A 27130-nucleotide genomic window follows, 5' to 3' on the forward strand; every position below is an offset into this window, starting at 1 on the left:
AGAGACATACCCCAAAAGACTTGCAGCTGTAATTGCAGTGAAAGGGGGTTCTACCAAGTATTGACACAGGGGGGTGAATACTTATGCACCCAACAGATGTCAACTTTTTTGTTCTCATTATTGTTTGTGTCACAATAAAATTTATTTTGCACCTCCAAAGTACTATGCATGTTTTGTTGATCAAACGGGAAAAAGTTTATTTAAGTCTATTTGAATTCCAGTTAGTAACAGTACATAATGGGAAAAAGTCCAAGGGGGGTGAATACTTATGCAAGGCACTGTATGCTGACCATCATCTCCACTACCTCAAACAGCCATTTGCTACATCTAGTGGGCATTCTACAACATTACAGACACTACATGGTGAACCCCTGAATATATACTCAGTCTTTTTTGTACCATGGTGGTATATAATAACAACATCCATCTCTGTGCTACATATTCTGAATTGGGACTTGCAAAGTTGAAGAACGATCAATTGAGCCAAACGCTCTCTCTAAGAAGTGCTGTTGCTTTCAGTTGTGAGGAGCCCATCTTTCAGATGTCCAGTGCATTCAGGCCAAATTCAGAGAGCAGCCCCTGGTAGTTCTGATGAAAGGTCGTGCCCGTGTCCTCCTGCCGCTGTCGAGCCGCAGAGAGCTGCGAGGTCAGACTGTCCAGAGTATCCTGCAGAAAACAGCACGGACAGAGACACAAGCTAAAGCTTCACCCAGTTGTCAAACATTATATCCCTCCCACCTTTCTCCACCTTTAACTCTGATGTATTTCAGGAGAGAGCTGATGGAGAAGGGGTATAATTAAATTCTGTGTCATACTAGGAAAGAGAGAAATAATGATGATTATATATTAACATCCGAGTGCTACAATTACAGGCTGACTGCTTAAACACTTACAGTATCTTAAAAGATCTGTGCACTAAACATTTTGCATTTACTGCAAATTACATCATTATGCCCTGAGGGAAAATACTGCTATTTCACAATCAGAATGTGTTTGGAATGATAGAATATTCCTTTAGGTGAGCATAACACTGTGCAACGTTATTGTGGCTATTATAAGGATGAGCACTTGTGCTCATTGCTTATAAAGATCCACCTCAAAGCCCTGTAGGGAAAGGAAATATGATTATTAAAGCAACAATAAAAGACTTTCCTATATGCTTTATTTTGAATCATCTACATTACATCTTATTTGACTGATTTCTCAGTTGCGCTGCCGCTGGCAGATTCCTCCTCACATCTTCCTATTTCCAAAGTGGGGTCAACATGCAGATTGCTGTTCTGTGGCTGTATAAAGCCGGAACATCCTAAAACGTGATTGGAATAAGTTTATCTCTATATTGATGGTACAAATGTATGTTAACGTTTAGTTTCATGAAACGATGATCCAAGTTGTAAACAGACTATTTCCCAGCAGCAGGAGAGCTAATAACAGCATTACATGTAATTATGTCGCTGTTTGACACAGGCTCTACTGGAGCTTAAGAATAAAATGTGATGACCCCCTGCTGTGCCCTGAGTGCCCCCATACACCAATCAGCCACAACATCAAAGTAGGCTTTAATTTTAATAGTTGATCAGTGTTGATCAGGGATTTTATATCTAACTTTAATGAATGACAGTGGGATCAAATTAGACACAATGACTGTAATCATGAGTTTCTTGTTATTCTTCACACATACAAAAAACTAGCCATCCAGTAGTGACTGGTTCAGCATTTATTAAGAAGGAGTCAAAGAAAGTTGTGAAGGAGCAGCACTCAAGGAACTAGTTAGGCTTAAACCTGCCTGTCACTATACACAAATTAAGAATAATAACTCCACACCCCATCTGACCTGTTGTGCAGAGTGTGTGTGCTGCGTGGCCCAGCTGACACAAAGCTGGTCTCAGTGCACTGCTCTACTCGCCTCATGTTCACACAGACATGACCATTATGAAGAAATACTACTCCCTGTTTATTACTGCTGAGCAAAACCACAGATCGGGTTCACACAAGGCAGACCTCTGCACAGACGAGGGGAAATACTTTCACGAGAGAAACTACTGAAAACTAGATGAGGAATGGGGACTGTGGGAATGATGTTCATCCCAATTGGCTTAGCACATAACTATATGCAGGTTTACAGCACATTGGGCCTTAAAGATGACAAGTGAAAATTACAGATTCGTGTTAGTAGCTGCTCCTTCACAGCTTTCTTTCAATCCTTTCTAGTACCTCTGACAATTAGGTTAGGTTTTTGTCCTTTTTTGTTATTTGTTTGTTTGAAACTTGGTGGAAGGATGCTGTAACATTCTGGTGCACATTGGGCTCAGGGGGCAGATCTGCTTTTTTTTCCTCACTTTCTCGAATGTGGGATGTTTTTTAATGTTTTGTTGATTTGCAAGAGAATAATTCTTGGATCTTAATAACAATGTTGGCCTTAGTGGAGGTATGTGTTCTACTGAGTGAAAGTTTAGTCTGAGTTGGTTGAATGGCAACTCACATGCAGGATCTTCTCATAGTCTGTTTCCATGTTGTCCAGTTTGTGTTGGAGCTGAGCGATGGTGGCATCCTTCTCCTGCTCCATCTGCTCCCTCTCTCTTTTCTCTTTCCTCAGTTCCTCCTGACACAGAGCTACAGGACAGACAAATGCAAACAGACGTGTCATCACTGTAAATGTGAGAACGTGGTACTCCTACGTCTTTATTTACTCAAGAATACATATCGAAATGAGGCATATTCATACCGAGCTCTTCATTTAGCTGGCTGACATCCGTCTCCAGCCCCTTCGCTTTGTTAATCAGTTCTGTCTGCATGGTTTTGTACTGGCGACTGATGTCTACAATGACATTTGTATTTCCATTTATATATATATATATATATTCGACTTCCTTCATTGCTGATTCACTTTGTGAGGCTAATGCAGCAATCAGCTTAGGCACCCGGCTAATTAGACCTTTTGTTCCACCAAAAATTACCATAACCTTAGCAAACAAGCCCCTTGTCCTCCCTCCCAGAGGGATCCATGCTGTATCTCAGGTTATTAAAAGAGAGGCTAATTGTTCATCCATGCCCCGTCTGTACCGTACTAGAGTTCACGTCCCTGTGGTCTTGTCGCTCGTGCTGCAGCTTCTGATCCATGTCTCTTGCACGTCTCCTCAGGTCGATCCTGTCAGACTGGACCGTTCTCACAGACTCACACTGTACAGCTGTGGTTTAATCACACAAACAACAAAGACAACATTTTGTGAAAAGTACTCCTGTCACAGTGGTGTTGTTAAACTGAAGCCTCATTAGTAAAAGATAAGGATGTATCTAATAAGCGTAAGTGCTAATTAAGTGTTAGGTATATCAGACAATTTTAAGACAGTACAGTGTGAATTAGGTAATTTTCAACATAAAGGGTTATTTATGTTAAACAAAGGTCGCCTACAGTTTGACCCTGTGAGTTTCTTACAGTAAGTTGGTCTAAAGCACACGCCGTTAAAACATTCAACTTTAAAACAGCTGCTCACCAATGTGATCCTGCAGGATGGCTACATCCAGAACGCTGCGTCTGTACTTTGCCTCCAAGTCATTCTCACCTGCAACAACACAAAAAATACTTTTCAATGTAGCATCACAACAGAAAGAATGAACTAAATCATCCTGTGAGAAAAATTACTTCTGTCCTGTTTCTTCTTTGGGATCTTTTTGGTCTTTTTCTTTGGAGACATGTTAGCCTGCTGTGTGGCTGCTCACTCCTCTGATTCCACACACAAACACACACACAGAGACACACACAAACACACACACACACCCTAACCACAGAGAGGGATGAGTCTTTGTTGCTGGGCACTGGCTGCCACAGTGAGTTGCCATGGCACCACCAGTCCATGTCGCTTAATTGACAGCTGATTGACTGGGACATCAGCCAATCGCAACTCGTCTGAGGGCCCCTCCCGCCTTCAGAAGCGCGTGCACACCCTGACACCGGATCCGTCCTTTTTAGTGAGACGTGTCAAAGCGTCTGGTGTTGCCAGGGGCGACCGTGTCCCTGCGGAGGGGGGGGGGGGGGGGGGGGGGGGGGGGGAGTCCCGGGATGCGTTCAAAGCCTCCGCAACGTTCTGTGAATGCTGCGCACAGGCGGGGGCGCGCACCCGGCTACATTCATGGCTCGTGAACGCGCACCAGGAAGGCGTGGGGCGAACGGAAGGGGACGTACAGGAAAGGAAAGGGCCGCACACACACACGTCACGGGGGCAAACAGAGAAAGAAAAAAAAACATATACTGTGAGCAATGTTCGATTCCCGTCATTATTTATTCACCACTGTCCCCGCGTGTGTCCGAGAAGCTTTCGCAGTTTTCAGCGCCACTTCCTGTCCCCAGGCTCGCAGCCCGCAGAGGAGGAGGGCTGACTCTGTCACACAGACACACAACTTCCCCTCCACACACGGCACCACGGGAGGACCGAGCGGCCACTGACGACTGGACGAGGGGTACCCGAGGGCTTTCTGCACGGAGAGACGGTGCCATTGCTCTCCCGCTGAGGGCGAGTGGAGACAGGTCGGCTGCTCTGCTAATTAGCCTGCGTGGGTCCCCGCAGAGAGACCGAGCAGCTAGCTGCAGCACACAGCGGCTCCCAGGGTGCGAGGGACCGCTTCAGCCACAACCGGGACATTTATCTGGAAGACTCATGTTAGGGTTCCCGATGGGAGCATTTGTCCGGTAGGCATCCCTCCCTCCCTCCCTCTCCCCCCAGTCGGACCGTGGCTCGGAGCCGCCGCTCGGGCGCTGTCCTCGCCGGGGGGTGCCCGATCACCGTCGCCCGGTCCAGCTAGCTCCAGGCGGCGGTTCGGTCCCCCCTGACCCCTGCCTCGCCTCACCTGTCCTCTGCCGCTCTGGCCGACCCTAGCCGAGCCCGAACATGGCAGGCAACCTGAAGAAAGGCGGGGGGCTCATCGGAATGATGAAGGATGCCTTCCAGCCCCACCATCACCACCTCCACTCCCATCACCAGCCCGGGGCCGTGGACAAAAAGACGGTGGAGAAATGCTGGAAGCTGATGGACAAGGTTTGTGTTGATCGCCGTTAACTAGCCATTAACTAGTCGTTAATGTATGCCGCAGCGTTGGGTGCCTTGTGCGACTGCTAGCTAACCACAGCTAACTAGCGATGAGCTAGCTAATCATCGCCTGCTGCAGGTCTGTTGTAGCTACCGTGAAGTTGGCTAGTCAGCTGGTACAAAGACTTGGTTAGCCACCGTTAGCTAATTTACAAAACATAAACTTTACCAGTCGGTACAATAAGTCACAGACCACCTCACACACTTAAAAACACAGACCTTTAAAACATTAACGTTAGCCCGTGGAGCGAGAGAGACTTTCTACAGCACATCTGTTCGCTGCTGCTGTGCCACTCTCTTGCTAACTTGTTGTCACATCGTGCTACAGCCAACTTGTAACTTGCTGGAGCACATCTCAATGTTTGGATGCATCGCAAACATCAATTACAGAAACAAAGACTGGAGTTACATGGAGTTTAGCCCAGGAACAGTCCCTCCTGTGTGTTGTTGTTGAAATACAGTCAACTGTCTGTCAGCTGCTGGAAACTGTTACAAGTCAAGCGTAAAGGAAACGAGTTCTTTTAACTAGGCCAGTTGTGCTGTTTCACAGGAGAGACTCATTTCACAGCTTCACGTCTGAGTCTGTAGCAGTTTGACCCTCAGTTTCCTGTAGATTCACACAGCAGCAGCAGAAGCATGAGGAGGAAGACAGGACACTCTTTTGTGTCGCCTTCCTCTTTGAGGCCTTAGTTTGAAGATCTGATGTTAAATCATTTTCCAAAGCTATTATTGAGAAACCGCAATCCAGTTTATTTTGTTTGCCCCATTAGCATCTGTAGACCTGACAGGAGCCACCCTGCAAAGTCAGTCTGTATTCTTTGTTCCCTGTGAATGTTCAAAACCCTAAACAGAGTTTTTGTGTCTCTCTGTGCCCAGACAAGATGACTGCACAACTGACCTCATGCCACTTAAACCACCTGCACAGACATATTAGCTTGTGCAGTTTACAGAGTGAGAATAATTTACCATATTCATTTGCTCCAGTAAAATGGGTGAGGGACCAGTGAGCTAAAGAAAAAACTGTATCTTACCTTTTTAGTAAAGGCGTTAAGACCAAAAGTAGCTCAACCAGATGGTTGAAAATAGCTGCAGAAACACTGGTCAGCGCCGTCTCAAGGGAAACCACAGCCCAGCATATATACCGTAGATCTACACTTGCAAAGTTAAAAAATAGTTTCTCTTTGAAAACACCGCCCACACAGTAAGTTAATTTTTATCAGAACAATAGGTTAATGTTTGTCTTCAGCGTTGCATACTGTGCCTTCTCCATGATCATCATAACACAGCTTAATTATTGAAACGTTGTGTGCAATCTTTTGACTTGAACAATGCCCTGACAAAATATGCGTTCCTAGTTTAGGAATCTGAATTAAGTTTAAACAGAGAATTACACTTTACAGCTATAAAAGTTTAACCATTGCATGTTACATGACTGACTCTGCCGTGCGTGCTACATGCTTCAGGCTAATTGTTCATTATTTGACCAAAACCAGAATATTGTTGTGGAAAATCCTCACTATCAGCCATAATACTGGCTCAGGTAACTGCTTATTTGGCTTATTTCAGACGCTCTTTGAGCTAATCAGCAATGAATTCCAGTTCAAATGCTGCTCAGAGATGATATGGATGATAGCAGTTTTGTGCTGCAGTGCAGATCGCTGACACACATTTCTGAGTTTATCAGAGAATGAAAGCCGTGTGAAATTCGATACAATACCTCTACCCGTTAATCATCGTATTCAGTTGGTCTCGTTTGTCTTTTTAGTTTGTTTTTTTTCCTTGCAGCAGTTAAAATAATGAAAGTATCCGTTTTAATTTTAAATTCTAGCAATTACATTGTCTGGCTGTCAAACTCTGTTCTGTTCTCTTGTGTAGCACTTCTTTTTGTCATTTGGTTTTGTCCTTTTTTTATGTCTTTTGTGACTAAACAGTTGTAGTAAGAAAGTAGTCACCATCTTATCTACAACATAGCTCCAATTTACTGAGTGTAAACGCCAAATACAACTTTGATTGTGCTTAAAAAGTGGTCTCAGACTTTCTTAATAAAAAAAAAATATTAACATTGTGAAATCCAAAAAAACATTAGATTAATGAACTAATAGTTCAGTTTCCAGGAACAATCTTTGAGCGCTGCAGAAAGAGGAAGCACACAATTGCCCTTTTTACAGTGAAAGTTGAGACAAAAAGTACAACTTATATTCACACTGGTCCACCTCACAACAACTTGAACTTGTTGTTTAAAAACTTCCAGAAGAGAAAAAGATGAGTGGAATGCAGTTTAGCTGGAAAGCACTCAACATTTTACTTCAAGGCAGTGGTCTTGATGTACACTGACGTACAAAAGCACTCGGTTGTTGTGGCCTTGCATGCATGTACATGTGCTTGCCTGAAGTTTGGGTATAAGTTGGTGTGGTAGATGATATTGTTAGAGGAAAAACCTTGACAACAGTCTTATCTGTTCTCAGACATATCCAGTGTAAGAAGAATAGTAAGGAATGAGGACACAGTATCGGTGATAACACTGGAGTCATGTCAGCTTTGTCAATGTAGTCAAATAAAACATTGGCCCTTATCCAAATACCAACCACAAACAAATTATGTAAAATTCCTAAAGGCACACAATACTTCTGAGTACAGTTGAGAAGATGTTCCAATGCATCTTTAGGCTTTTCTCTGTCCTTCAGTTGCATCTTAGGTTTACTGATTGATTTACATAGATCTAATCAAGTGGTCATTGTTAACTTTACCTGGTCAGTCTAATGCTGAATGCACTATGGATCCTTATGACCTCTATTGATAAATACTAGTTTTAATCTTTCCCGGTTCTTATAACCGCCATATTAGCTTTTGTACCTTTCAATCCATTAATGTTTTAATGAGATCTGATTATTCTTGATTTTGAAAACTATGAATTTTTATATATAAATTAAGGGTTGGGTAGAGCTGATATGTTGGTTGATTGGTGTCAGTAGGAAGCTGAGCCTTAATTCTCCCACACTGATGGAACCCCGCATGCTAAAAATGCTCTCATGTTGTTGAAGCAATCCAGCTGAAAATATCCCACCAGTCAAGTGTGACCTTGTTCTTTTTGAGAGGAATTTGATACAGTGATGATGAACTTCCTGGTCCGAGTGCAGTGGCCCACTCAAGCATGTTTTTTTTTTATGTCATCTCCTATAAAGAACCAACCAATGATTTTTTTCATAATTTGAGGGGGTTTTCTTATTGATTTGGTTGAAAAATGTCAGAAAACTTGGACCATACTCAACACAATTTCATAAGCATTTAGATGACGCCACCAAATGGCTTATTTTGAGATTCAATTGCAATTACATAAGCCCAAGAAGATCAGATCAACTAGCTGGAACTAAAGAATTTTAAAGTCGAAAAATGATGAGGAAACTAAGAACAGATGAATTATAACAAATCATTTTTGAATATGGATATAGTTTGACTTCTGACGCGTGTACGATTTTATTACGTCTACAATAAACCATGTTACCATTCCACAGATTCATACGTTTGCAGGATATTTATTCACGCATTAAAAGGAAAATTGTTTCTCTATTGATGATAATTGATAAAGCGATGTGGTCCCAGACTTGCTTCAATTATAGACTGACTGTAGTTCTTTTGAAGTCTCATTTTCCCATAATGACAAACCGATGGCTTCTAAAACGAAAGCGGCAAGGAAATTCAAAGCAACATTCTTGTGATGCTATCCCGGCCATATTTCCCCTCAGACATGATCAGTCGACAATGTCCATATCCTGTGGTGGACGTGCAATTGTTTAATTATCAATGAGCTCCATATCAGCACTGTTTCAAATCAGGACGTGAGACCCCTGACTGCTTGAGAAGCGTTTTGTAGTTTATTTTGTACCACTGTGATCACATCAGTGCCTGTAGACTTGAGTCCAGTTGTGTGTAGGACAGCAGCCATGTCCAGACAGAGCTCAAATACCGAGTGTTGTAGTCTGCCCGCCAGTGTGTTTTGTAATGGTCATCGCAGTGACTCAGATGCAGTGCAGCGGTCCAGTGAGACGGGTGAGGAAAGGTTGAACATTACTGATGAGGAAACATAAACACATTTCCCATGGTCTGACCATTGACAAGGGAATTGCTACTTGATTTATGAAACCATCAAATAGAATGACGTTTTCCAGAATTATATAATTCTCTCTCTATTGCGTCCGTGATTCATATTTGTCAGACTGTTTGACATGAGTATTTTTTTCTGAGTTTTCTATGTATTTTGTAGATGAGCCCTTTTGTCAACGAGACACCATCTGCTAGAAGCTAACTTTTCTTTTGTGACTCACTGACTCGGCTATCGTCTGCTTCAGCAGTGTATAACCCCCCCGACTGAAGACTGTTATATGCTGTGAGAACACTGGCAGGTCGGTTAGTGACAGACAGGGGCGCTGATCTATTGTCTAGTCTGACTAAATGAACTAATTTATTTCGTTCCTGTGTCCCTTTTTATTTTTCAGACAACTTTATTAATTGATGGCTATAGGACATGAAGAGGATTTCAACAAATGGTTTCAGAAACAACTAAACGACCCTGCATTTAAAACGTTTAATTTGCGACATGTCACTATAATTGAAGCTCATTTCCACGTTGTCAGTATCACACTCAGTTCCAAGGCTGTTTGCAAAGCAGACGTACTCTATTATTCAGATAAGAGAATTAGATTAAAGGCAGAAGTGATTATAAGATAATTGCAAAGGGGAAGTCTAAACATATCAACGGCTTCTCTAAAAATGCTTAAGAAGACAAGTGGGGGTTGACCTGTGAGTCTAGCCTTTGTAGATGTGAAATAAGTTGCAGTCATTCCTGTGCTCATTCACAATAAGTCGTCTGTATAGTAAATGAATAAGAAATGGAAGAAATTTGCTTCACAGAGAGAACAGAAACTTTTGCATGGTGAATGCAGGTGTGCCGTCACCCTCTTTCACATCCGTATTCTTCTTTTCTTGATACAAAATATTATTGGGAAGGTGGTAATATACCTCTTGATGCTATAAAAGATTAACTTTGACTATTCTGTTACATAACTTGCCACACTCTGAAAGCTTCCAGCTTGACAGGGCTTTTAAGGGCCTTTCTTTTGGTCTTCAACTTTGTTGGCTATTCTGCATATCTTGCATCTCGGCTCTTGAACAATGTTGTGCACTAAAGATAAGTGCTTTAAAACAGAAAAGAGCTGTTCCCAGCAAAGCTTCCTCTTATTAATGCACAGAATGAACAGTCGTATTGACACTTGTCTGACTTTCTGTCGCTGTCACTCTCTGTTAACCCCTCTCTTAACACTATCTATCTAGCACATCTTTTGTCTAACACATCTTTTTCCACCTCTCGTCAGTAACCTTATCTTTTCACATCCTCTCTTTCTGCAGGTGGTGCGTCTGTGCCAAAACCCCAAATTGGCCCTGAAGAACAGCCCCCCTTACATCCTGGATCTGCTGCCTGACACCTACCAGCACCTGCGCACCATCTTGTCTCGCTACGAGGGCAAAATGGAGACTCTGGGGGACAACGAGTACTTCCGGGTCTTCATGGAGAACCTAACAAAAAAGACCAAGCAGACCATCAGCTTGTTCAAGGAGGGCAAAGAGCGCATGTATGAGGAAAACTCACAACCCAGGTGAGTTAAGTGGATACAAATATAGCATCTAAGTACATGGTGTCAAAAACGACTCATTTCTGTTTCTCTGTTCTATTCTCAAACTTTATTCCTGTGTCTTTGTTTCGATTTTTTTCTCAATGAGCCTGTCTGAAACAGGGTCATTTCAGGTGTGAGATTTCAGACCAGTCTGAATAATTATAACTTTGCTGGTGCAGAGAGAACAATTGCACCCATTCCTAGTCCCCAGTTGGTTATAGCTCAAGATGTGTGAAAACAAGGGGAGAGAGGTGTTGTGGTTTCATCATGTGAGTAAATGTGGTCAGAATGGCGCTTAATCTACAGCTGCCTGTCACTTCAGTTTTGTGTAGAGATTACCATCTGCTTGAACATTTTCTCTTCTTTTGTGTCTTAATGTAATGTTTCTATTTTGAATTGATGAAGTGGCTTCTTCCCCATCGCTTTCTGTCTTAATACATTCAGTTGTCTTTATTCATCCCACTGACACACATTTATTAAAAGTGAAGTGTAGTCTGCATTAAAGTGTGGAGAGACTTGTGTAAGTTTAATTAATACGACATTGCCCTTGTTGTCAGGGTTTAAAAAATATCAAAGACGAGAGAACCGACAGAAGACCTCCAGACAGAACAGCTTTTAAGTTGCTGTTGTTAATGAGTAGGTTCTCTGAGGTGCAGACAATCGGCTGGATGGAGCTGTTCTTACCTCCACTGTTTATCACCACAGATGCCTGTTGATTAACTGTTCAAATGCTTTCCAACATAGCTGTTACAGGCATCATAAAGTCAGTTTTTAAAGACATGGTCTCCATTAGGATTACTCAAGAGTGTTTTTTGCAAGACGTTGTGCACCAATATCAAATAGTTCACGACCAGAGCCCTTCCTGGAATATTGTTTCTGGATCAGTTGTTTCTCGGGCGGACAGTGATCAAGATAGCTTACCAAAGATTTAAAAATAATAACCTTTGTGTTGTCAGACAGAATTTGTGTCTGACATGCACTGATCTCCGGAGATTCTCAGAACTTTCTCAGAGGAGTTGCACGAGTGAAAGCTAATTATCCTGTGAGAGCCTTCAGATTATCTGATGACTCTCGCCGCCTGGCCCACGAGTACAAAGCCTGTAGAAATTCAAGCGTGAATCCGATGTGAGATCACAGCAGGGGCTCCCCCGCTGTGATCAGCGCGACCAAACAGGGGGAGCTGATGACGCTTCAAACATGTGACGCAAAAATGATAAAACCGAAAAAGAAAACGCATATCCCAGGGAAAAAGCGCTGTCACACACATAGAAGACACAGAAGAAGATGTCTAAAGAGTTTGTGGTGATTAGAGTTGACACCGGTGTCTGTGTGTTGTCAAGAAAGTCACGTGATCTCCGCAGCGGAGATAATGTTACTTCCTGCCTCTGCCGGCTGCTCCGCCTCTCTCCTGAATAAGATGGAGAATGTGTTGCTGTTGTGAACGTGTGAGGGCAGAGAACCTCCGACTGCGTTGTGTATGTGTGAAAAGCAAATTTGGGTGAAGTCTGGACCCAAATTTCAAGACTTTATCCTCAGGTCACGTCTAAACACGGCTTTAGTTGCTGCTGTCTGCAGAAGGGTTTGAATTGGTCAGTTGGAAAATGACACAGGGCGGATGTGGAAATGAGTGGACAGACTTGCCTCAGGGGAGACGTTAATAGCAATATAAGAGCCTGAAAATGGTTTTATTCATTTGCCAAGCCTAGCGTTTTTAATGACATCCTTGACAAACCGGATAAAAAAAACTATTTCCTCAGCTTTGTTTATTACTGGGTTGTTTTGCTGTGCAGCGTCTTGGTTTCGATATGTTGTCTGTGTTGCAGAACTATTGATATACTGTGAGATGACATTAATGCTGTTTTCTTACAATTTTCGATTGATAAAAGGAAATATGCAACTTTATACTTCATTATTGTTATTTAAATATCTCTGGACGATATGGCCAAACTGAAATAAAAATCTTCAGTTGATATTTGTGTTACGTTTTACAAAATTCTTTCTTTTGAGTTCAAAGACAGATTTTTGCTCCTGAGTGAAGGTTGTGGTTTTTGAAATCTTTCTATTGAGCAGAGAATTGCAATCACTTGGCAAGACTTTTTCACAAATCTGAGCTAGATTAATTACACATAAGCAATGTATTAATATATATTAGACCTTTGCTATATCACTTTTGATAAAATTATATAATAATAATAATAATATAAGAAACACAGTTTCATTACCCAGCCCTATATTTGAGCCACCATGAGGTCTTTGAAAGGGACAACTCATGTTCTTCATGAATAAATGTCTATGCATAGTACAGATGATAACTGTAGGATGTATGAGGTAATTCAGTTCATCCCTATGGAGCAGGTAAATGGTCATGAACTAATGTTTCCTGTAATTATTTCAGCAGTGAGGCTGCACATGTCCATCTGTGTGTGATGTCCCACCTGCTTGTATGCACATCGGTGGAGTAATGGCTGAAAATAACCTTGGAATTGTTATGGACAGTGTTATTCATGCTCGCCTTGTCATTGAAGCTTTCAACACATGAAGGACACAGTACACTCTGATAGCCATAAGTAATAAATGTCGAAGATTGAAATGCCACAACACAGAAAAATTACTTTCACCTTTTTATTGAGCATAAATAAAAATGGGTAATATAAAATAATGAGCCCATATTGAAACTCTTATATAATTTGACCTATAAAATAAGTGAACAGGTCAAAGCTGCACCAGTTTAATCTAAGTTTGTACCTTTTTGGAGTTTTTTACCACATATAATTACATTTTTATCCCCCAGGTCACATAATGCAGTGGGATACAGTGATCAGTCTTTCGTAACATCTGTAATACAAAACTTTCTGGAGCAGAACTCCACAGTTGTGTCAATCAACTCAGAACTCTTCACCGATAAACAACGATACCACACAGCTGCCTGTTACCAAGGTGTGGACATGAAGGCACTGACACTGAATGCAGGTTTACAGGACACTAAATAAACACAGTATAAAGACAAACTAGAGGGACCATAAAATCCTGTGTAAACTCTCAGGATTATAGGACAAGAAGATTATCAACTTGTTTTAGGGGTGCTTTACCATATGTATTCTTATTTAAATATGTATGAATATATACATTGGCCTCACACCAAATAAAAGGCAGTTACCTATTGATTTGAAGTAAAAAAAAAATGCATGTCAAATAAATAAATACTGAAAAGTAAAATTGATAATGAATTATTTGCACAAATTTTGTCCAAATGAATGAGACCCTGCTGGGTTCATGTGGATGTTAATGAGGTGCTCATCTATCAGGTCTGTTCTTTAAAAGTATGATGAATAAAATTATATTAAAAATAATGTATTCATACTCTTATCACATGAGGTACCGACCTCATGGAGGAACAGTGTTTGCAGAAGTGTCAGGAGGATACCCTCATAGGAGGAGTAATTCAGGACGCAGTCGTACCAATTGTTTGTGTGACACTCAGCCTCAGTAGTAGTTTCAGGAATAATGGTAATGTTCAGAAAAGGCTACACAACTGTGCATAGCCTAACGGGATTAACTAGTAACCATTCAGCCTTGCTTGTAACAATCACTTCACTGTGGATGTCAGGGCTCACTTTGTTTCATACCAGCCCCAGTCAGCTGCACACTGTGTAGAAAGCATAAGTCACAGTGGTTCTGATCTGTCGCGAATATTAATAAACCATGTGAAAATTTCAGCATCAATTGGTCAAACAGCCAAAATAAGAGTGACCACAGACAAATGTGACCCAGGGACCTGACCCATGACAGCAATTCAGTGTAGGAGCCCTTAGGTTTCAAGCTCTAGAGCCTTACTATTGCAGCAGTACAAACTGCATGCTGTGGATTAGCCGTCTGTGGGTTTTGGGTGTTTCTGTGTGTCCTCTTCTTGAGAAAGGATGTAACAGCCTCCGAGGTTTTTCTTTTGACCTGTCTGAGAAAATTTGGTAATAGTTTTATTGAGACGGTCCTAGGTGACACATCCTCTTGACGTTGCCTAGTTCCTCCGTGAGAGTGATCTTTCGCATCGACCATAACGGTAATCTTGCAGACAGAAAAACCTCACTAAGGGCAACAGGAAAGCAGAAGAAGCCTCTATCTCATCAACCGCTGCATGTACCCCCATGAAGTTATTTTTAGTCATTTTAACCAATTCCCTGTGAAATTCATTTTCTTCATCACTTCATTGCAACAAGAGACTGTGCGAAAACAAATCCCTGGTTGAAGCAGAGGAAACACACACGCACACACCGTCGCCAGACATTACACACAAAGACTACTATTGTCTTGATGGAGACAGCAGTGATACTAACCAATGAGTATCAGCCCAATTAAGAATGCTATAGAATCAACCGATGACATCGAGCCACATGAGCGAATAGTTTGAAGTAAGGCTGCAGCTGAACTCGGCACATGGCTCAGACGGAAAAGTCAAACAGTAAATCTGCCTGAAGAACGAGTTTGACATCACGCTGCTTTCATTATATCCTTCGATTCAGCCTGAATTCAAATTTGACACTACCGACCGCTATTATTTTTACCACAGTGACTCAGTCAGTATCAGTGCTTGATAGTTAATCACTTAAATGATGATAAGCCACACTCTGTCTTGTCTTAATGGCTATTTTCAAGTCGGAGGGAAAGATCCCAGTGTGTCACGGGAGCCCCTGGATGCAGCGTGGGTGGATACGCTATTGTGATGCCGCACAGACTTCTCCACATTATCCCCCCCAGAGGTTTAGATCCTCTATTTATCCAGCCCCCACTTCCATCTGAATCACTCCGATTGTTTAGCTTTCGAGATGAAGTGGAGCTGATGTAGTGCAGTATAACCTTGGGTTTTTTTTTTTAGAGCAACAGTCTGATAAGCGGGTCTTGATCTTAGCAGCAGCTGGGTTGTGTGGGTACGAGGCGTCATGTTTTTACAGTGTTTTTACATCCTGACAGAGGGGAGAGAAGGAATGGCTGACTTTCTTGATGGAGTGTATATAAAAGTGAGTCTATTGTGAGACTTCATTATTCACACTAACAGCCCATGTTCAGTCAGAATCCACACAGCACAGTCAGCACTTCCTCTTTGTTTGTTTCACCTACTTCCTCTTCTGGCTTACACAGAACACGCCAAGACTTTTTCTGGCCTCAGCGTTGACAGAGATCCACACAGGAATTAGTTCTTATTTTTGTTTATTTTTTCAACACATTTTCTTCTACTTTTCAGCCAAATGTTAAACCTTTGCTGAAAAGACAATAACAAGCAGAACAAAGTCAACCACAGGTTCAAATCTTCGGTCAGTGTTGAAGCTGAAAACATTAATGGATGCGTTTATTAATTAATTGTTAAATAATTCAATAATCAATCTTTTTAGTCAGTTCTCAAGCAAAACATTTTTTGTTGTTTCAGATCCAGGATAAGAAATAAATGATGCAGTGAACATTTTTTTATTCATCTTCAAATTATGTATTTAAATGTATATGATTAACTGTTATAACTCCAACTAGTTACATTTAATAGGTTTATATTTTAATGTGGTCTGTACATGTTTATATTAATAAGGCAAGGTTTGGCTGCCTCACTTGTCTGTAAGCCATGAAGGAGAAAATAATAGGTTTTAGTGTTTTACTTAAACTTAAGGGACTTGTAGCTGTGATCTCTTAATGAAATGGTTTGCTGCTTAGTTTTGTTTAATTGCTCTGTGTTGATAAATGACTGTGCCGTCCTCCTGAGCTTCTTCTTTGTGTTTAACACTGCCACTTTATCTGTAGCCACTTCATGCACTGATAGGAGACCTTGATGTTCAAGTTAAACAGTGCACATACTGCAGCATCTGAGCAGAGTAATACAGTGGACGGGTTGATCAATGTGTCCTCTCAAAACCCTTTAACTCTCCTCTAACCGGATACAGCTTTGACCTCTCTGTGAGAGACTGTTTGATCATCTTGATGGGCTAAGCTGCCTTCGCATCCTGACCACCGTCGATAGGTCCAGCTGGTCACAGGAAGTGGTGGGCTTATAGCCTGGAGGGTGATGCATTTGCACTGTGGGACAGCCTACACTGCAAAAAGTGATAAACCTGGAGGCTAATAATCTGTTGTAAATCGTATTTATAGTATGGCTTAATATCTTTTACTGTCTAATTTGACTCATATCTAATCTTAAAGCACCTTAGCTCTAGCTCATGAGAAGCCTTATGGCTGTTGGCTTTGTTTTAAAGCTCTTTTAAGCAATAATTCACAGAGTGCTGCCACGATTTCACATCAGGAATTTTAGGTTTGAATTCTCACCATCGTGAACTGGATTAAAACAGGAGAGGAGAGGAAGAGGAGAACGTCTCATCTCATAGAAATGTTTTGTTATGTATTATGTTATTTTGAGCTATGAACACATCAAATCCAGGTCAGATCACACAGCCGTGAGGACAGCATATACAGTGCATGTTCATTTTCAGCATTATATCATTGAAAACTCCATACCTGTAGGTTCTGAACTGCTGCTCGGACAAACCAAGAGATGTCACCCTGGAAAAACGAGGCATTCTTCATTATTTTCTGACGTTTTAAAGACTGAAGTGATTGATCAATTAAATTAGACGTCTATTGATGGACTTACGGTTACTGAAAATAATAGTTAGTTGCAACCATATTTGTGGATCAGTTCAATAAACACATCTTTTGGTCCCACACTTTACTCATAGCCTTCCTTTTTTATTTGCTTCCATCATCACTACCTTCCTTTACTTACCGCATATTGCTCCAATCCCTTGCACAATAGAAAAATGCATTCCAAACATGCTTCTGTGATATTATTACAATGGTTGGTAGGAACAACTTCCTCAAGCTTCAACTCTTTCAGGCTTCTCTGCAGCTGAATTACTGTTCAGGCTTCTTTTGCAGGTGTCATGGAAAAACAATTATCATTTCAGTTTCTATACCACACACACACACAGTTTTTTTAATTCATGGTTCAGAAAAGGCTAGAACCATTTTTGCCTCTTTATCTGATGCAAAGTAGAGGTGAAGGGTGCACGCTTTGCATGAGGCCTTCCTTTCAGCGCGTTGTAACAGGTGCTTGGCACTGTTGTGTCTGATGTTATGACATTGTTACTGGCTGCTTCTTGTTTGGACATAGATCTCAGTTATAGAGTTAATTGTATTTGTTGTACAGGTCACGTCTGGTTCATGTTGTCAAACGTGGACAAAAAAGATCACAGCAGGAAACCCGTGCCCGGGCTGTTTACAGTAAAGTGCATCTGTGTTGTTGACAATGACTGATGTCGGCATTCCATTCTTCGACAGAGAAAAACAAGTTATTTTACGGTACAGTACCTCTGGAATTTACAAATGTCATTTGCACTCATCCCTATTTTGGTTTACCAGGACAGCTCCATCCAAAGATATGAAATCCTATTTTCTGTAAATGTACCTGACATCCATGTGAAACAAAAGTCTCTCACTTTGACTATCTGGAAAACCATCTTATCACTGCAGCTCTAACCGTGGAGGAAACATCTGTGTTTGTAGTGTTGGATGGAGCCATGTGCAAATGCATTGGTGCATTAAAATGGTGTACAAAGGTCAAATTGACTACAGTATAAGTTTAATTAAATAGGAAAAAATAAGTAAATATTTATATATACACACACACACACCTCTTACTTGTGTAAAAGTAGGAAAATACACACATGGTTTGTTTGATATTAAAGTTGCCGTTGATCTGAGACATGGGCAGTTTCATGTATGTTTCAGCGTTGCAGTGGGAATTCACCTCCTGATTTGGTAAGGTTGCAGTGATTGTACCCAGAGAGTGGTCTGCTCTGTGATTGGTTGAGGAAGAGCTCCTTTGTTTCCCCTGCTGATCTAAAACAATGAAATGTTGAGTAGTTCATGTGTTTTATTTCTTGTGGAAGTGAAACTCAAGTTCTGCCTCACAAGTTTTTTTTTTAAAACTTATTTATTGTTTACCTGTGCACTTTCCCAGAAAAATAATTAGAGTATTGATTAAACCCTTTTAACCTTGAAATGCACTGAACCTTAAAAAGTATCACTCGGGTTGATGTTCTGCATACTCAAGAGCCTAAATAAAATTGAATCTACAGTCCTGTTGTTAACGTCGCTCTCTCTTAGACGGCCACAGTGCTGTTTAACACCACTGCTTTAAATAGGAATAAGATATGAGATCTCTGTGGCTCATCTCTCTCTACAAACTGAGATGAACTAAAGCGGGAAAAGAGTTGCCTTACTCTGCTCTGCCAGCGCCAGGAGCATGGAGTGGTGAGCTAGCAGGTTGTGATGGAGTTGAGAGTAAAGTAAGCAAAGCTCTTAGTGGTTAGCGAAGCAGCTAAAGGGTTATCAGTCCTGGGAATAGAAAACTCACTTCACACCTTAGCTGCTGTGGGTGTTTCTGGCCCCGGTTGAGTCTATACACAGATCCATTTTCACACATTCAAGTAGCAGAGCATCATGGTTATTTATGTTGTAGTGGTATCACTGAGCAGCCGACTCGCATAGTTCTCACACTATTCGATTATCGTCAATAGCAGGATGAGAGCCACAAGCTCCTCCTCCTCTCAGGGTACAACCAGCACTCACTGATTATTCACGCACAGATAAGTGAGCTCAGATATAAGCATTTCAATGACAATTCAACTGTATTGAGAGTTACGGAGCTTTTTTCCTTTGGTTTTTGATTCTATTAATTTCTCCTTTACAATTAGTTTAAGCCTCATGTTTAGAAAAACACGAGCGTTGAAGGTGAGATTAAATCAAAATTCAGATGCACATTCTGAGAAGCTGGTCTAGCTCAAGCTTAATGTATTTAGGAGTTTGTGTAAAGAAGCAGAAAGTGTGTGTTTGTGTGAGCTGTCATGGCAATTTCCTGATGGAGATCTGGAATGAAGCCAGGTCCGGAGAGTTGAATTCATAAAGTGATATCTAGGGTAAAATTGTAAGCCAGAATTTCAAACAAGTAAGCCACTGTGTTCCACAGACAACAGTTATTTTCATTATTGATTAATCTTCTATATACTCTCAATGTATCATTTGATTGTTTGCGATATACAGGCAGAAATAGCTTGAGGTTGTGTCATCAAAAGTCCACCCAACAGTCTAATAGCAGAACATGTTTAGTTTATTCTAATGTAAAACTGAGAAAATCAGTCAGTTCTTACATTTCCAATTATGATTAAACCGAATCGTATTTATCATCAAGGTACTTAAAATGGATGTGCTTTCATTTATCTTATAAATTGTTTTAATACACTATTCGTAACATTGTCACAGGGCTCGACTCATCCCTGATCTGTTTCCCTTTAAAAGTTCTGTAGAAAAGATAATACAGCTGCATGATGATATTACAGCTACTTGTGACCGCCTGTCCAGACAGACTCTCATTCTTTAAGGTTGTCCCTCGCTGGCTGTGCTGCGGAGCATTAGCGCAGTGCGGTGCTGGCTGGCTAGCTGAGCTACTTTATCACAGCCAGCAGGAAACAGGAAGGGAGCAGCCAGCTGCAGGGTCAGAGGTCAATCTATAGCATGAGGGGGAAGGGGGACAAAAACCTAGTGTTCTGAAGAAGAAAAAAGTTTGGCTTTTTGCTGTGGTTGTGGTTAAGAATGATAGTGACATATGCCAGATACCAACTTCAGTAACAATTGTACCTATGGGTAGGCTATTGGCGCATTGGTTTACACAATCACATCAATTATACCAGTGCACACAGAGCTTCTATTGACGGATAGAGAAGGATAAAGCTGGACTGAGAGAGAGAGATCCTTAAAGATATCGGCTTCCTCTGCCATGTACAATTAGATTCGAGTCTGTATCTGACTTTGAGTTTGAAGATATTTTTCAGCCTTAAGAAAATACTGAGACTCTCATAGAGACAATCGGACATAACAGAGTCTCATTCACTGGGCAAATCTCATGCCAGAGACGGCTGTACCACCCTGTGAATCTGATGCCAGTACTCACTTTCTCCACCATGAGTGAACAGAGCCTGGTTGAGATAATTTGGGAGTGTTAAACCCCTAATGAATAATGATAGTTTATAGCTTATTATTGAAGTCTATGAAAGCATTTGAACTCATCATGACCTCAGTTTGCCCAACCTAGAAAGAATGCACGACTGTTTTATTTTTTTTTGCTTGATTTTGCTTCACATTCATTCTGAACACAGTTAGTTCACAGTGTGTTGGGCAGAACTGGATGGCAGTGGTTACATGTAACTCCACCTCACAGAGTTACAGCCATACTGAAATTTTCCTATAGAAAATCTTTATACTGACCAGAAACGAACCAGAAAACGGCCCTTTGACAACGTGTAAAATCCACCCAGGCATCAGTCTCTTCAGCTCACCGAATATTTCACCCACAGAAAATGTGGCCCCAAGAGAGAGTCTTCAAACGTATCATTAGCATTTACTGTTAAATTAGTAATAAAAATAAACGCTAGGTTTGAAGAGATGACTTTATAAGCTTAAAGTCTTATGGCGCTCTTTCGTGTTCGGAGCCGAGGGGAGTGGGTAAGAGTATTCATAACGCTGTAAACTAACCTAGATGTGGAAATGAGAGCTCCGAGTGAGGAGAGATTAATTCCACGCATAAACTTGCGAAAGAGGATAACTGTCTTCCTATGATAGCCTTGTAGATGGAAGTAGTGCACGAGGGAGGCTGTTGTAACTTTGATAAAAGCACAGGGTAGGGAGAGGTTGACAGCAGAATGGATGAAGCTGCAGCTCCAGGGCCTTCAGGCCGGTCGGGCCAGGAAGCAGGAGAAACGGGGGGAACCACCTGCTGAGATGAGAGCTGCTGAAGAAAACACAGCGAAATGCAGTATCACTCACGGCAGCTTATTCACGAGATAAAGCTGGAAAGCGTTCACGGCTATGACTCCAGGGGAAATGCTGAGAGTAGTTCATTGTCTTGTTTTTCCAAATTGCATCGCTGATGAGGGCAGCCCTGACTTCAAAGAACACAATTGATGCATCTGGCTTCAAGTCTTTGCTGTAGATTTTAAGTGGGCAGCGCAGTTGAAGTGATTAGACGTCAAGCAACAAGTGTTCTGTGTTTGAGGATCATTTACGGCTGAGAGGGTGTAAATTTAATTCTTCACTGCAGTTCACACACGTTTCTGAGGTTAACTATCACACCAACAAGTGCTGGACTATTTTGGCAGGGTCTCAACATACACTAATCTTCATTCATCTATCTTCAGTCGCTGTCCTCCTCCGCCCTCATTCACTCTTTCCACTCGCCCCTTGCTCCACTCATAGGGGGCGTAGTGTAGTGTGGGGCAGCTGCAGCGTAGCCACGCTTTCATTGCTGTCTCCCTCATGCATGTCAATTCACCCTGCCCAGCAGCCAAGCACAATCTCACTCTGTGCTGCCCTCGTAAATCATGGCTCTCTCAGCATCACGCCTCCAATGCAGCGATGGGGTGCAGGGGATAGGGACTTAATGCAGCTTTTTTTCTTGTCTCCTTTTCTTACACTTTTGTCCACAATCTTACTCCTCTCTTAGTCTGCCTCTTTCTCAGAGCTATTTTGGTTTACTTTGCTACTCTTAAGCTCTTTCCTGTCCGCTGTGCTTGTCGACTACCCTTTTGTAACCGCTTACGGAGTTGTGTTCTCGGATGTGCTACTCTCTACATTTCAGTGACTCTATGAGTATGTGGGTGTCCTTTAACACTGCTATGTTGTCTCCACGGACCTGTAACTATTCCTGTATTATGCGTCCAAGGACAAACTGAGTGGGAAAAATCACAGAGCACACACCTAGATTTGAGTCTTTATTTTCAGCGTTCAGCCTCCTTTGTTAACTACCATCTGTCAGAAAAAATATTTCATTAATTATAACCTGTGACAAACCATAGCTTGGTATTCTTATGGAAATGAACAGTCTTTGCATTGCTTCGCCACGTGTTTCATCACTTAATTTGTGACGGTACTTGGGAGATCCACTCAACCAGGTGATCTTTCAAAAGTTAGAGGCTTGAGTTGTCACGCATGTTCGGTTTCTGACCTGGTGCTGTTCTATATCTTCCCCCCCCCCCCCCCCCCCCCCCCCTCTCTCTCCCCCTCGTATATTACTGTTGTTTGAAATAACAATGAAATACTGTGCTTTTAACTTAACTTGTTCTTGTCCCTCACGTAGTCGATTTTCAGTTCCTCGAGATAGTAATGCACATTTGACCCCACCTCATTTAAAGACCAACATGGAAGTACATTTTCTATTAAAAATGATTGACACTGAACGGGGAAATTACTGTGCCATCAGTCTGAAACTAGCAGAGTCAGTGATGTCACTAATGATGACTAAGCAAAGAAAGTGACAAAAAAAGCAAGAAGATGGATTTAATCAGAACACGTGCACAGGGAGGAGAGGGTTTCTAGTAGTCTGTTCTGTCTGCTAATGTTTAACTTTGAAACATGTAGCTTCACTTATTTTCACCATTGTCACCAAGCTTGTTTTCATTGGCCAGCAATGAGCAAAGGAACATTACTGTCCGCAGCCATTTACATTAGATCGATTTGAGAAAGCAATAACCAAAGTTATCAACTACTAATGTTGCTCTAAATTTGACTCTTGAAGCTGTTATATGGTCTGATGACACTATGACCACAGTGTAATGAGAATGATGAGAATTCTCACCCACTCTCCTCTGCTCTTAACTTCCCCAGGCGGAACCTCACCAAGCTGTCGTTGATCTTCAGCCACATGCTGGCTGAGCTGAAGGCCATCTTCCCCAACGGTCTGTTTCAGGGTGATAACTTCCGCATCACCAAGGCAGATGCTGCAGAGTTCTGGAGGCATGCTTTCGGCGATAAGTGAGTAATTGATTTACACATAGAATGTTATGTTTCTCCAGTAGCTCCACCGATGCATCCCGGAGTCCTTCGGGGTCCTTCCCTAGAAAATGAGTTTATTTCATCACTTAAATAAGAAGTTACAGCAGTAAGAGAATACATAATTACTCTATATTAAGTGACATCTTTACTCTTCTTTTAGGGTAGTTACAGATAATGAGAATCTTCTCTAAGGCAAATGTGTGGTCATTGAATGAAGAAGGCTGTGGCCAAAAGCTTGTCATGTCCTTGATATGAAAATGTTGGAACACATATACTATACCAGCTGGGTTTAAACAGAATGCAGCACAAAAGTAAACCAGCCATGTGGAACTACAGGGGCAGTTCAATTGCTAGGTTTCTCAATACCACATAATAATATGTGGATTTCCTCCATTTAGATAACTGTAGGGTTTACATATCTTATAGGAGCTATGCAGCAGCTGACCAAAAATAGGACCACCATTGGAAAACTTAAGTTCTGTAATGCTTTGCATGTATTTATATTTAAGAGAGATCACATCATGCCAGTTTTCATGACCTCGATTTGGATGTGCTCAAATAGACTGTTAACAAATGGCATTTCCTCTTTTTAATAAAAAAATTGTAAAAAGATAATTTGATCTTTGCAGGAACTGTAGTTCATGTATATGTATTTAGAGGTTTCACTGGTTTGTTAGATGCAGGATCTGTATAGTTACTAAACTGCTCATTATGCACTCAAGAATCATGTTACAGGCCAGTTAACTCCAAGTTAAAATCAAGACGTGAAGTGTCCTCATCTGGTGTTTTTGATGTATGTTGCAGGACCATCGTGCCTTGGAAGGTCTTCCGTCAGTCTCTGCACGAGTTCCATTCCATCAGCTCGGGACTGGAGGCCATGGCGCTCAAGTCCACCATAGACCTCACCTGCAACGACTACATCTCTGTGTTTGAGTTTGACATCTTCACAAGGCTATTTCAGGTAGGGAACACACACGCTGCTGCAACCAAGGCACCTCCTCTCTTTGTTTTATCAACCGCTTGTGAGTCAGTTAGAGAACAAAATGTGCAAAGGATTACAGTGACGTAGAGTCGCCAGTCATTCATGGCAGTTTGTTCTTCTTGGTGAAGGAAACAAATTTTAAGCTTCACATAATGAACTTAAACTAATCTGCCACATCTTTTTTCGGCTAACTCTATCAAGTCGTTAGCAGGACGTCTGCTGACATGTTCACACTGTCAGACGCAGCGGAAGTTGGAACTTTCTGTGACTCCGCTCACACAGTGCAGACAGAAACGTTTGAAAGTGATATTGTCCTTTTTCATGGTCGTCTGTTGTTGCCTCACAAGGTCCAGACAAGTATGTGTTCTACCATCTAAAGTCACACTGAGTTCCCTCTCAAGGACAGTCTTCTTTATAGATTCTCCCCTGAGGTTGTTCTTTCTGACACTTGGATGAATAATAAACCGCTAGTATGAACATTTTGGGACAAGACTCTAACTTTGCACATTCTCAGTTTCTCAGTGGTTGTACTTTGCCCAACCCTGACTCAGCTTGTAAGTGATAGACCACAGGAGACGCACACTGCACATACGCTGTAAATTGTACTGATGTAAAGCGCAACCATTCATACTTTGTAATGAAATATACATATATAAGTTTTTTTTAAATGTGGTAGAGGAAGAGAAGGGCAGTTCATCAGGCAGCATCTTCAGCTTATCCTTTGTATGTACGCATGTTGTATCAGCATCAGATATTAATAAATGAAAACCGTTTTGACGATTAAAACAACTTAAGTATTCCTAGATTAACCTAACTCGCTTTTAATTCACATTATATAAAACCTCTTGCATCTTATCTGGTATGCATTACTGTATGTTATTTACTCCCTCAGTAGCATTATCCCTGGCTGCTTGTGTGCAGGGCTTAATGAAGCCTAAACAGATTACAGACATTTCCTATGACACTCCCTCATACAGAAAAAGACCTCCTCCAAATGCCCTTAAACTCAGAAGAGGAAGTGAGCCTGTGGCCATTTTAAGATGTCTCTTTGATATGCAGTAGACTGTGCTTTTTATTACATGAAGGGCCCTTCAAAGGTCTCACTTCATGCTGTATCTTACGGCTGAAGGATGCCATGGTGATTATAAACCAATATCTTCTGAGCAGTGTTTGCTTGCTCTGCTCAGTAGACTGCATTCAGTGCTGGTCTGGAGTGAACTGATGTCCAAGTGACAAGAGGCAACTAAAAATACATGTACTGGATATAACATTACTGAGCACACATTTGTTTACCCACACAGCTAGTCTGTTATCACATTAAACCAAAGGTCATAGGATGCATCCAAACCGGAGTCCAGTCAAGGAGACGATTATGACTTGTCATTTCCTGTGTGCATAAATAACTGAGGGAGAGAACAACCCCTCTTTGTCATTCAGCTTAATAAAGATAGTGTGATTTTATATATTAATAACTCTTGTAAAGTTGTAACCATGGTGTGACCTGTGCAACTCATTTTCTACTTCCTTTCACACGCCAGACACATTGATGAGAGCAACTGCAGCACCTCGTTCTCACTGCTGCACTCGGTCAACGTGCCTTTGAGTACTATGAATTATATATTAAAAAAAAAAAATCAACGTCTTCACCTTTAACTTCTAGAATGGTTTGAATCAATATGGATCAAGACGTCTTTAGAGTAAATTGTCTTTCACCTGCTTTATATGGAATATGGTGAACAGTCTGCTAGTTTCCCTATAACCTTCCTGATTCTGTGACTCTGGATGGTACCAAATAAGTTCAAATGAGTGTTCTGTGTTACAAATTCACCTAACCTTTTTATGTTCTGTGACCCAGATTGAAATGACCATTGTAAATCCCACTGATGTTTAAGCTGCTCCATTACTCCCCTCTTGCTGTTACTGCTGTGGCGATTCACTTACTCATCAGATGAGTCACTCTCCTCTCTCTCGCTCTCTTTATCTCGTGTGTATGTGCGTGTGTTTGTACGTGCGTACGTGTGTGTAGCCTTGGTCGTCCCTTCTGCGAAACTGGAACAGCTTGGCAGTTACTCACCCAGGGTACATGGCCTTCCTAACCTACGATGAGGTCAAAGCACGGCTACAGAAGTTCATTCACAAGCCTGGCAGGTAAGACACACAAATGTAAACAAATGTGCTTCGAAGTCTATTCAAATTTCAGGAGCATGTACTTGGGGAAGTGTGGGTGACACAGTTGATTTGGCCAATTTTGGTAATGAGATGCATCAGTTAAACCATGTTAATGTGTTTCCATGGGCAGGATTATGGTTCACTATAGTTCTCCGGTCGTATTTTAACCCCCGCTCTTGAGATCACAGATTTTAGTCTCATCTCTCACACTGGACATGAACACATTGTATATAAATAAAAATTATCAATGCTTAGTTTTGCATAAATATAATGACAGACAGGGCTCAAGTTCAGTCTTGGTTTCACAGACAATTATGCTTCACTGCGTGTGTGTGTGGCACACTGCAGTACTGACACCTAGCATCAAT

At 41.5% G+C, this 27130-nt stretch overlaps 2 protein-coding genes across 3 annotated transcripts in view; one reads left to right on the top strand and one right to left on the bottom strand.

The window, feature by feature from the left end:
- Positions 1-304: 304 nt before the first annotated feature.
- On the bottom strand, positions 305-3912 carry ccdc153 (coiled-coil domain containing 153). 2 transcript variants are annotated; one of them, XM_053421995.1, is made up of 6 exons: positions 3644-3912; positions 3495-3563; positions 3069-3188; positions 2726-2818; positions 2483-2613; positions 305-666 (listed from the first exon to the last, which is right to left on the bottom strand). In XM_053421995.1, exons 1-6 carry the CDS (start codon positions 3693-3695, stop codon positions 538-540), a joined length of 594 nt encoding a protein of 197 aa, XP_053277970.1. In that variant the 5' UTR covers positions 3696-3912; the 3' UTR covers positions 305-537. The 2 variants fall into 2 exon arrangements, with proteins under 2 accessions (XP_053277970.1, XP_053277971.1); XM_053421996.1 differs by lacking the exon at positions 2726-2818.
- Positions 3913-4829: 917 nt separating this feature from the next.
- The window catches only part of cbl (Cbl proto-oncogene, E3 ubiquitin protein ligase), a 34112-nt gene continuing 11811 nt past the window's right edge, over positions 4830-27130 (top strand). The window contains exons 1-5 of the mRNA XM_053421989.1: positions 4830-5033; positions 10488-10735; positions 23444-23590; positions 24416-24572; positions 26620-26741. Of these exons, the coding sequence (XP_053277964.1) occupies positions 4887-5033; positions 10488-10735; positions 23444-23590; positions 24416-24572; positions 26620-26741 (821 nt within the window). The 5' untranslated portion in view covers positions 4830-4886. The remainder of the gene's footprint in view (positions 5034-10487; positions 10736-23443; positions 23591-24415; positions 24573-26619; positions 26742-27130) is intronic.

Source organism: Pleuronectes platessa, chromosome 5 (assembly GCF_947347685.1).
Source record: "Pleuronectes platessa chromosome 5, fPlePla1.1, whole genome shotgun sequence".
NCBI classification, from domain to species: Eukaryota; Metazoa; Chordata; class Actinopteri; order Pleuronectiformes; family Pleuronectidae; genus Pleuronectes; species Pleuronectes platessa.

Coding starts and splice junctions, on each gene's coding strand:
- ccdc153 (XM_053421995.1), bottom strand. CDS start 3,695: ATGTCTCCAAAGAAAAAGACCAAAAAGATCCCAAAGAAGAAACAGGAC. Junction 3,189..3,494: donor CATCCTGCAGGATCACATTG/GTGAGCAGCTGT, acceptor ATTAAACCACAG/CTGTACAGTGTGAGTCTGTG. Junction 667..2,482: donor ACTATGAGAAGATCCTGCAT/GTGAGTTGCCAT, acceptor TGTTTTCTGCAG/GATACTCTGGACAGTCTGAC.